Source organism: Schistocerca serialis, chromosome 2, assembly GCF_023864345.2.
Source record: "Schistocerca serialis cubense isolate TAMUIC-IGC-003099 chromosome 2, iqSchSeri2.2, whole genome shotgun sequence".
NCBI classification, from domain to species: Eukaryota; Metazoa; Arthropoda; class Insecta; order Orthoptera; family Acrididae; genus Schistocerca; species Schistocerca serialis.
The window spans coordinates 868,615,164-868,627,326 of record NC_064639.1 but is presented as its reverse complement, the minus strand read 5'-3'; the positions used below and the strand labels follow the sequence as shown (position 1 = coordinate 868,627,326).

General features: G+C 45.2%; 1 protein-coding gene across 1 annotated transcript in view; it reads left to right on the top strand.

Moving 5' to 3' along the window:
* Positions 1–12,163, top strand: part of LOC126458187 (carcinine transporter-like) — a 116,209-nt gene that overhangs the window by 46,873 nt on the left and 57,173 nt on the right. The window contains exon 2 of the mRNA XM_050095063.1: positions 7,463–7,793. Coding sequence (XP_049951020.1) covers positions 7,492–7,793 — 302 coding nt within the window. The 5' untranslated portion in view covers positions 7,463–7,491. The remainder of the gene's footprint in view (positions 1–7,462; positions 7,794–12,163) is intronic.

The following is a 12,163-nucleotide window of genomic DNA, read 5'->3' as shown; positions in this document are numbered from 1 at the left end:
GTCCGGCATGCCGACCAGTCTGTGGATGGTTTTTAAGGCGGTTTTCCACCTACCTCACCGAATGCGGGCTGGTTCCCCTAATTCCGTCCCAGTTACATTATGTCGGCGATTGCTGCGAAAACACTGTCTCCACGTACGCGTACGCCATAATTACTCTACCACACAAACATTTGGGGTACACTCGTCTGGTATGAGACGTTTCCAGGGGGGGGGGGGGGGGGGGTCCACTGGGCGCCGAACCGCGCAGTAAACCTGGGTTCGGTGTGGGGCGGCGGTGGGGTGGGTGGACTGCTGTAGCCTGTTGTGGGCTTGTGAAGCACTGAGGGCTGCGGCGGGTCGAAGCCTCTCCGTCGTTTCTAGGTCTCCGGTTTAATACGCACGATACACAATAAACAAATCACAGTAGCATCCGACAGTATTGTGCACGTAGTACATACAGTTGACGCACTTCAGCGTTCCTACGTCACTTGTTAATTTACACTGAAGCATTTATTCGTGGTCATTCTCACTTGTACATCGCGACAGAAACTCACTCACCATCGGCACTGCTGAGATGTGGGCAAATCTCACCTCCTTCATTGACGTGTTCAATGCGATTCACCCCTTCTCTCCAACCCGCAATTCCGTCTCTATTATTAATGTCTATCATGAACTTATTTAGTTCATTTCTAGGTATGTTGTTTGGTACAATATTTAGTAACACAGAGATATCGGTGCTTCTAATTAAGAGCTTTCCGCCCTAAAGGAGCTTATTCCTCCCAGCTCGCCGTTGGAGAGGGCTTACGAGAACAACATCAGGCGATCCTAAACCGCCACATTCACACGACGCGGCGGCCGCTATGGCCAAGCGGTTCTAGGCGCTTCACTCCGGAACCGCGCTGCTGCTGCGGCAGAAGTTTCGAATCATGCCTCTGGCATGGCTATGTGTGATGTTCTTAGGTTAGTTAGGTTTAAGTAGTTCTAAGTGTAGGGGACTGATGACCTCAGGTGTTAAGTCCCATAGTGCTTAGAGCCATTTGAACCATTTCACACGACGCTGATGGCCTCTTTCCTCCTTTGTCTCTCCATTGGAACTATGGGCCGGATTCTGTTATAAACTGAACTGTACGTCCACTGGGGAAGTCTTTCTCTGTTTCTTGGAAGAAGACTGTGTACGTGGCCTGTTGTATTCCCACTGTCCCAATCCCGGTGCCATTTGTCAAATGTCCAGTTTCGAACATCTGTCTTTATTGTGGAGTCTGTCATTTAATGTACTTTATCTGACTTATTTCGCAGTAGCCAGTACGTTACGACAATATATCTCCTATCATTCTCAGGAGATACCTCTCCTGCACACCTCTTAGTAAGACTGTGACGTAGCAGATGGAGTTGGGGATCCCAAAAGATTGCTGCTTGACTGTAGCCTTTATTGCTCAGATAAATCACGTATCAATCCTGACACGGAGATAGGAAATCATGTTGCCACAGGTTGCTCATACCTTCTCTCAATCATCAATAGGTTAAAGCTATAACACACTTACAGTATAAATGATTTACCGCAGTACTATTGTTGAAAATATACGACAGTTCATTGACGTAATGTGACAAACATTTAAGCCACTTGTTCATAACCGCAACACAGGAGGCTTTACATATCATACAGTGTAATAAACTATTCCGGTATATTGCGATGGGACTGAGATAAGAGCTTTTCTTATCGCTTGGTGCCGCTTATCGTGTGTGCTATAGACAGAATGAAAATCGCGCTAGATCCTCCTGAGCCTCAGAATCCTGCGTAAACCGTTAATCGCTGCAATCACAAGAGGTTCATAGTAAACCGTACTATTGCAATGTCACTGTTGGCAAACAACTTACTAACAGCACCAGCCATTCTCATTCTCGAGAAGGAAATTAAATATCTTCGACAGAACTAGACGCCTGCAGCGCTCACCTCACTTCTGACATACATGTTGCTTCAAGTACGATCAATTTCCTCGAGCGAATCTTCAGCCCATAAAGGCTTAACATTTGGTATCGATTGTTACGTGAAACCAAGAAGATATGACAAGCAAGGAAGGAGAATATTCGATTTACTAAGGAGCTATTTGTCGCAGGCGGCAACGGCCTTGCCGCAGTGGATACACCGGTTCCCGTGAGATCACCGAAGTTAAGCGCTGTCGTGTGTGGCCGGCACTTGGATGGGTGACCATCCAGCCGCCATGTGCTGTTGCCATTTTTCGGGGTGCATTCAGCCTCGTGATACCAATTGAGGAGCTACTCGACCGAATAGTAGCGGCTCCGGTAAAAAAAAAAAAAAAAAAAAAAAAAAAATACACATCATAACGACCGGGAGAGCGGTGTCCTGACCACATGCTCCTCCTTTCCGCATCCTCACTGAGGATGGCACGGCGGTCGGATGGTCCCGATGGGCCACTTGTGGCCTGAAGACGGAGTGCTTTTTTATTTGTCGTAGCGTAATCTCTTTTCGCTGCCGAGGTCGCTAAAGCATGTCTGTGCAGTAGCGTCTGACTCGAGGATAAGTCGCTTCGAATTCGAATGGTGGAAGAAATTTCCACATGTGTAGACTCCACATATAATTTAATTGGTTTCTTTTAAGCAATGAATATTTTCTGCCTAAGTGAAGAATTACCATAGAATATTATCCCGTAGTACATCAGTGAATGAAAATATTGCAAAAAATATTAAATTGTTGATTTCTATGCCCCCGACGTTGTTAATATCCTTGATACAAAAGTAGCGGAACGTAAACGTTTTAGCAGATCTACTACTTTTTTTCAATGTAAGTTTTCATCGATATGCACACCCTAGAAATTAGAACTTTCTACCTGGTTTATTATAACCCTATAACATAAGGCTAAAGTATTAAGAATAACAAACAATAACTGTTGTAGGCCTATTTTTTGAAGATCGTCATTTACATTTCACATTTCACAGAGTGAATAAAGAAAACCCACTGACTATGGCACAAAGTTGATGAAACCTATTTGGATCGATGTGAAAAAACAGAATTTTGCATAACAGGAATCTAATATCCACTAATTAAAATACCTTAATTCATTCTGTCATTGAAGCTCTCTTTTTGCTATATGGGTCAAATACCTTCTTCTGCGACTGTAATAAATTCATATTAAAACCAATGTCTTAGTATGACTTCATTAATGTCCAAAAGACTGTATTTAACCTGTGTAACTTGTATAACTGTGACTGGGGAAGAAAGACGCCGGAAAACAAAGAAGACAACATGTCTTTTTGTCCTTGTTTGCTTCCTAATATATTTTTATGGAAACATGGTTCTGCCTTGAGCAAACACAATTTTTTCTTGATTAACACCCAAACATGTTCCAGTGACACAATGCGTGTTAGGAAGAACAGTTTACATAACCCGTAGTGGCATGAAAAAAATCTTCAACAGAAAACCACTTCTATCACCTAGAATGGAAAATTTTACAATTTGTGAAGAAACAGCCGGCCGGTGTGGCCGAGCGGTTCTAGGCGCTACAGTCTGGAACCGCGCGACCGCTACGGTCGCAGGTTCGAATCCTGCCTCGGGCATGGATGTGTGTGATGTCCTTAGGTTAGTTAGGTTTAATTAGTTCTAAGTTCTAGGCGACTGATGACCTCAGAAGTTAAGTCGCATAGTGCTCAGAGCCATTTGAACCATTTGAACTAAATGAGAAGCAGCATATTTTTTCCCTGTGGGTTTCGCTTCTTTTATTTATGAGGCAACTTCAGTGGCGATTTCCAGTGTCGCTAGTAGATGAGTGTGTGTGGTCATCGAGAAAATACACCTCCAGGACCTATGTTTACTGAGCGTTACTGTTGCTTCTAGCGTTGTATGCTTCCAACCGTATACGTTTCCGCCAGCAATTGTTATACACCGTGAACAATTTTGCAGAACATCAAGATGTTTGCAGTTTAATATTAAGAGAAATCACATTTCCATAATTATAAACTACGAGAGACGTTCAGTAAGTAATGCAATACATTTTTTCTTGGCTAGTTTCATTGGAAAATGTGAAACATCTTTCGGGACATCGTGGAATATTTCCGCTTGGTAACGGTACTGTACGTTACCTTCAAAAAGTCATCTGTAATGGAGGTGCGTTCCAAGCAGAGAGCCGATACTGAGTTTCTTTTGGCCGAAAAACAGAGCACCGCCGATATTCGTAGGCGCTTGGAGAATGTCTAGGGAGACCTGGCAGTGAACAAAAGCACGATGACTCGTTGTGCGAGGCGTCTATCATTCTTTTTCTTTTTTTTTTTTTTTACTTCTTTAAAGTCAGTACCGCCATTAGACTGTTGTATATTTACAGTGCTACATTCACACTTTCACAATCATGATTTCGGCTTCACAGCAGTTTGCACACTGGACTCACATTGGGAGGTCGACGGTTCAAAGTGCCATTATCAAGTTTTTTAATTGTTGTACATTGCGTAAGATGGCATACTGTCGTATTAAAATACAATGTGTCTAATAGTATGTTTTAATACGACAGTATGCCATCTTAGCCAATGTATAACAATTAAAAAACTTGATAATGGCACTTTGAAGCCGAAATCATGATTGTGAAAGTGTGAATATAACACTGTAAATAAACAACAGTCTAATGGCGGTACTGACTTTAAAGAAATATATTATGACTGTGGCCCCGCATTATGAAAAATTATTTAGCGTCCATCATTATCGCAACAAGGCCGCGCAAACCAATCGAATCTCCCACTTACCGGCAGGCAGCACACGTCTGTGAATCTTGCTATGCTAGAACGTCCGGACACTCTCATTTGAGGTGACCGACGGCTCACAGTCAATAACCTCGCTGCTCAACTGGACGTCTCTGTTCGTAGTACTGATACACTCATCCACCAGTTGAAGCACTCGAAGGTGCGTGCCCTCTGAGTTCCCCGCCGTCTAACAGAAGACCATAAAGAGCAACGAAGGAACATCTGTGCTAATTACATGCTCGTTATCAGACGAAGCGACACAATTTTTTGTCGAGCATCGTCACAGGCGATGCAATATGGGTTCATCACTTCGAATCAGAAACAAAACGACAATCCATGGAGTAGCACCACACCACCTCTCCTCCTAAGGAAAAGTTCAAAGTCCCACCCACAACCGTTAAAGTCAAGGCGACGGTCTTCTGAGACTCTGAAGGGATTATTCTGCTTGATGTCCTCTCTCGCGGTGCAACGATCAACTCTGAAGACTGAGTGAGGTAGCACAGCAGTTTGCACACTGGACTCACATTGGGAGGTCGACGGTTCAAACCTGTGTCTGGCCATCCTGATTTAGGTCCTCCGTGATTTCCCTAAATCACTTCAGGCAAATGCCAGGATGGTTCCTTTGAAAGGGCACGGCCGACTTCTTTCCCCACCCTTCCCAAACACGATTGGATTGAGGACCTCGCTGTTTGGTCCCCTCCCCCGAATCAACCAATTCTAAAAAGGATTGTGCTGCCCTCAGAAAATGGAAGAAGCAACTCCAGCGTGTTCGCCGCCACAGAAGTGGAAACGAACTTCTCCTTCTCCATGACAACATAAGGCATCACGTAAATGGTTCAAATGGCTCTGAGCACTATGGGATGTAACTTCTGAGGTCATCAGTCCCCTAGAACTTAGAACTACTTAAACCTAACTAACCTAAGGACATCACACACATCTATGCCCGAGGCAGGATTCGAACCTGCGACCGTAGCGGTCGTGCGGTTCCAGACTGAAGCGCCTAAGAACCGCTCGGCCACTCCGGCCGGCCATCACGTAAATCTGCACATCAGATAGGAGCTCAAGAAACTTCATTGGACTGTCCTTCCACATTCATCCTACAGCCTATATCTCGCACCTTCCAAATTCCAATCATTTGACCGAATGAAGGATGCACTCAGCGGGAAACAATACCTGGTTGATGGTAAAGTTATTGATGCAGCAAGACGTGGTCTCCGAAGTTGGCCATGCGAGCATACCGGCCTTCCCTGTGGGGAGACTATTTTGAAAAATATTATTTTGTTGCGAAAAGATTTGGGAATAATATGATGTATTGGAATCCTGAATAAAACCACTCTTTTTTCAGAATAAAATGGATTGCTTTACTTACTGAATGGCCCTCTTACACTGAAAGTATCATGTCCAAAATTATCTTTAAAAGTGAAAGTATCTAACCCAAAATTGTTTCCTTTTTAATTAGTGGAAGTAGCAAAGATAAAATTGTTCCAAAATAATTATTCAACAAACCTGCATCTCACTGCGTCTGTGAACTTGTTTCGTGCACTCCTCCATTTTGCCAGTAATGAAACATGTATTTGACTCAGCAATCAAGATTAAGAAAATAATGCCGTTTGTGCAATGGCATTAAGATGGTACTGAAAAATTAACTTTTGGCCCTGATGTTTACGTAATGAAATTATATCTTGACTTGAATAATGCCAGTTGTGCAATGGCATAAAATTAGTTATTTGAAATAACTTTGCTCTGATAACTTTAGTTATCGATTTCAAACTATGAACCACACATATATATTTCATAGAGGCCTCATTTTCTTTACGTTCTTTCATTTGGTGGGTAACTTCACTTTGCTACTCATTTTCATATTCAGTACAAGCAAAGGATGTTGATTATGATTCAGGTTGTTAGATTTAAACACAATGTTGATCTCTCTCTCTCTCTCTTTCTCTCTCTCTCTCTCTCCCTCCCCCTCTATATATATATATATATATATATATATATATATATATATATATATATATATATATATATATATATATTGTTAAAAATTTAAGTCATATACGAAAGCTAACATTTCCAACGTTTTTGTGGCATGAATCACTCTTACAAAAAATTTTACAAAACGCTTACTGCGTCAAAACTTGGACATACAAATCCTAACTCTGACCATTATCTAACAAAGCCATTTTGAAATCATTTTATAGCTTCTCCCATTAACGTGCTGAAATTTGCTCAGCGTACAACCTGAAAACTGCAAAGGGCGAATCCTACCTTAAAGCTGTCACCACACGTCTGCTTCCTCCGGGCACCTAGCTGCGACCACCCAGTTTTTCACTGCGTGCGCTCGGCACTCTTAACCATCAAAGAACCTCCTACTCAAAGATATTATACTCATTCCACCTTGCGGTTAGCAACTATCGACTTTATTTTCTGGATCTACCCTGATCAGACCTTAGCATATACCTTTCAAAATTAATAATAAGTGCGGTATTTTTACAAGTACGAAATTGGATGAGCTGTATTTCTTCAAGGATTGAAGCTAGTTCATTTTTTGCAAAATTAGCTAATAACTTTAGCGAATATGTCGTTTACTATTTTCTGTCGCATATTGCTCTGTTTGCTGGACAATAAGGTATGATCTGCAAACAGGACTAATTTTGCTTCCTTATCAAATAACGATCGAACCCTGTGGATGTGTCAGTGTTCCTCCAAGTCGCTGTAGCCTCCACTCTACCGCCTGCAGGTGGGAGCGCAGCGCGCTGAGAGGGCGCCATGGGGCTGAAGGTGCCCGAGCCAGACGTGGGCGCCGGTGACGCGCGGCGTCGGTCCAGCGCGACGCAGCGCCTCCAGGAGGCGGGCGCGCTGCTGGACGGGCTGATCGCCGCCATCGGCTCCAGGGGCCGCTTCCAGACGCGTTTCAACCTCATCTTCAACCTGTGCTTCCTGGTGCTGGCCGCCATGCCGCCGCTCAACTACATGATCGCCATGAGCGTGCCCGACCACTGGTGCCACGTGCCCGGCCGCGAGCTCACCAACTACTCGCTCGACGAGTGGAAGGCGCTCACCATACCCAGGTCAGTGACGCTCAATAAAATAGGTGCAGGAATAAAAACCATTACTAACAAGGGAACCTTCCCATCGCACCCCCCTCAGATTTAGTTATAATTTGGCACAGTGGATAGGCCTTGAAAAACTGAACACAGATCAATCGAGAAAACAGGAAGGAGTTGTGTGGAACTATGAAAAAATAAGCAAAATATACAAACTGAGTAGTCCATGCGCAAGATAGGCAACATCAAGGATAGTCTGAGCTCAGGAGCGCCGTGGTACCGTGGTTAGCGTGAGCAGCTCTGGAACAAGAGGTCCTTGGTTCAAGTCTTCCCTCGAGTGAAAAGTTTACTTTCTTTAGTTTTGCAAAGTTATGATTTGTCCGTTCGTTCATTGACGTCTCTGTTCACTGTGATAAGTTAAGTGTCTGTGTTTTGCGACCGCACCGCAAAACCGTGCGATTAGTAGACGAAAGGACGTGCCTCTCCAATGGGAACCGAAAACATTTGATCGCGAGGTCATAGGTCAACCGATTCCTCCACACGAAAACACGTCTGATATATTCTATACGACACTGGTGACGGTACGTGCGTCACATGACAGGAATATGTTGTCGACCCACCCAACTCGTACACTTGGCGAATGGGTAAAAAGATTCTTCTACGTTGCGCGATTTAGGTTTTCTTGTGGATGTGATAATCACTCCCAAAAAAGTGATGAAAACATAAGAGTTTGTCACATAAACTTGCAACAAATGAATGCAACAGTTTCACAGTCGCACACTTTTCCCTGTGCTCTGTCAAAGCATATGTTTTTAACGTTTTTAACTTTTTCCGTTTAGGTGTAGCGTCCCCATACTACGACGCAGTTACCTCGCATCGGACGGACAGATAATAATTGTCTGAAAATAAAAAATTAAACTTTTCACTCGAGGGAAAACTTGAATCAAGGACCTCTCGTTCCGCAGCTGCTCACGCTAACCACGGGACCACGGCGCTCCTGAGCTCGCCCTCTCCTTGATGTTGCCTATCTTGCGCATGGACTACTCAGTTTGTATATTTTGCTTATTTTTTTCATAGTTCCACACATCTTCTTCCTGTTTTCTCGATTGATCTGTGTTCAGTCTTTCAAAGCCTATCCACTGTGCCAACTTGTAGCTAAATATGAGGGCGGGGGGGAGGGGGTTGCGATGGGGAGGTTCCCTTGTAAGTACATACGCGCGGTCTAACGCACGGCTTTTCGGGCGGGAAGGAGCGCCTGGTCCCCGGCACGAATCCTCCCGGCGGACTTGGGTCGAGGTCCGGTGAGCCGGCCAGTATGTGGATGGCTTTTAGGCGGTTTTTCCATCCGCCTCGGCGAATGTGGGCTGGTTCCCCCTATTCCGCCTCAGCTACACTATGTCGGCGATTGCTGTGCAAGCAAGTTCTCCAAGTACGCGTACACCACGCAAACATAGCGGTTACACTCCTCTGTTGTGAGACGTCCCCGGGGGGGATCCACCGGGGGCCGAACCGCACAATAACCCTGGGCTCAGTGCGGGGCGGGGGAGGAGTGAAGTGGATTGCGGTAGTCGTCGTGGGGTTGTGGACCACTGCGGCTGCGGCGGTGACGGAGCCTCTCCGTCGTTTCTAGCCCCCCAGTTAACATACACTCCTGGAAATGGAAAAAAGAACACATTGACAACGGTGTGTCAGACCCACCATACTTGCTCCGGACACTGCGAGAGGGCTGTACAAGCAATGATCACACGCACGGCACAGCGGACACACCAGGAACCGCCTTTGTGCACCGCCGCCGTCAGTGTCAGCCAGTTTGCCGTGGCATACGGAGCTCCATCGTAGTCTTTAACACTGGTAGCATGCCGCGACAGCGTGGACGTGAACCGTATGTGCAGTTGACGGACTTTGAGCGAGGGCGTATAGTGGGCATGCGGGAGGCCGGGTGGACGTACCGCCGAATTGCTCAACACGTGGGGCGTGAGGTCTCCACAGTACATCGATGTTGTCGCCAGTGGTCGGCGGAAGGTGCACGTGCCCGTCGACCTGGGACCGGACCGCAGCGACGCACGGATGCACGCCAAGACCGTAGAATCCTACGCAGTGCCGTAGGGAACCGCACCGCCACTTCCCAGCAAATTAGGGACACTGTTGCTCCTGGGGTATCGGCGAGGACCATTCGCAACCGTCTCCATGAAGCTGGGCTACGGTCCCGCACACCGTTAGGCCGTCTTCCGCTCACGCCCCAACATCGTGCAGCCCGCCTCCAGTGGTGTCGCGACAGGCGTGAATGGAGGGACGAATGGAGACGTGTCGTCTTCAGCGATGAGAGTCGCTTCTGCCTTGGTGCCAATGATGGTCGTATGCGTGTTTGGCGCCGTGCAGGTGAGCGCCACAATCAGGACCGCATACGACCGAGGCACACAGGGCCAACACCCGGTATCATGGTGTGGGGAGCGATCTCCTACACTGGCCGTACACCACTGGTGATCGTCGAGGGGACACTGAATAGTGCACGGTACATCCAAACCGTCATCGAACCCATCGTTCTACCATTCCTAGACCGGCAAGGGAACTTGCTGTTCCAACAGGACAATGCACGTCCGCATGTATCCCGTGCCACCCAACGTGCTCTAGAAGGTGTAAGTCAACTACCCTGGCCAGCAAGATCTCCGGATCTGTCCCCCATTGAGCATGTTTGGGACTGGATGAAGCGTCGTCTCACGCAGTCTGCACGTCCAGCACGAACGCTGGTCCAACTGAGGCGCCAGGTGGAAATGGCATGGCAAGCCGTTCCACAGGACTACATCCAGCATCTCTACGATCGTCTCCATGGGAGAATAGCAGCCTGCATTGCTGCGAAAGGTGGATATACACTGTACTAGTGCCGACATTGTGCATGTTCTGTTGCCTGTGTGTATGTGCCTGTGGTTCTGTCAGTGTGATCATGTGATGTATCTGACCCCAGGAATGTGTCAATAAAGTTTCCCCTTCCTGGGACAATGAATTCACGGTGTTCTTATTTCAATTTCCAGGAGTGTACAAAACAATACAAGTACATACGCGTATATTTCTAATTTTGCCTCAATGAATACAACCTGTTAGGTAAAATATTATTGTTTAAGAGTGACGGCTGATACTATAACATTTTCTTTCCATGTGCCCCGACATCAGTACTAATATAGCTACACTGAAACTTGACAAGAGGCAACAAAGTTATGGAGAATGTGTTTCTGTAAGTAAAGAATAGTATTCCGTTACTCGATGGAGCCTGAATAGAAACGTGTTTTCCATCCAAAGCTCCTATAGTCAGAAAAATGCAACATTTCAGAAAAACCCTTAGCGATGTTCTTCCACATTCCTTCTGTTGTAGTACGCATCAATGCGTCCATCATATAACCTGCAATTATCTTGTGGGTTTCTGGTACAGTTATCTCAACCATACTATCCCCCACGCGATAACTAAATGAAATAGTTTTAGCGCATCTTCAGTAGGCAAATATCTGAAAAAGGTGGGTAGAGGTATATAACAACAAATGTAGTCTTTGCTGTAAGTAATCAGTATCGCGCGAATCAGAAGAAAACACACAAGACTATACAACAGAAGCCAATAATGATGAATGTTGATTTCATATACTCAATTAACAATAAATTGTCCAACTGTGTGTTAATTTTATTATATACTAACAAACCTCAAGCCAACAGCGAGCTGTTCTCTTGGTGCGAAGGCTTTTCCCCCGTATGTCTACCACTTCTTCAGATGAACTTCCAATTTGTTCACTAGAAAGATGAATAATTTTCGGACATTTGTAAACATTCGTAAAACTTTGCTCTACGTGCATCAATTCACGGTATAGAGTTGCTCATTTTTCCAGGCCTGATGAACCGACTTCCGATTTTCACTCGTTTTTCCTCTTCTGCATCCAAAATCACAGCAAGTAGTATGACACCATCGAGAACTCCACCACTCCAGCCGCTCAACTGGTCTTCCCACTAGGACTGTTGATACTTGTTAAAATATCTGGAATCCGATATATCGATAGTTAACAGCACTCTACACAACGAAGAAATTGATATATCGAAGGAAAAAGTATCGACGTACTGACCTATAAAAATATTAGCTCCAACATGCAAATATAATGCCGGTTTTAGAGCTATATTTTTATGTATTGATTTATTACTAGTTATTCTGTACATCAAGCCTGTCCTCCTTCAGCAAGAATTGAAAGGAAAACGATGCACGCTCTCGCTTGGTGATAACCGCTTAACAATAGCAACTGTTTGTAAGTGGCACAATAAAAGGACTCCCGCGTTCGGTTTCGTCACCTGTTGGATATGTCTGGAACACTTCATGTCGACTTCCCTATTTTTATTTCATTTCTGCTAACGCCATCGACTTG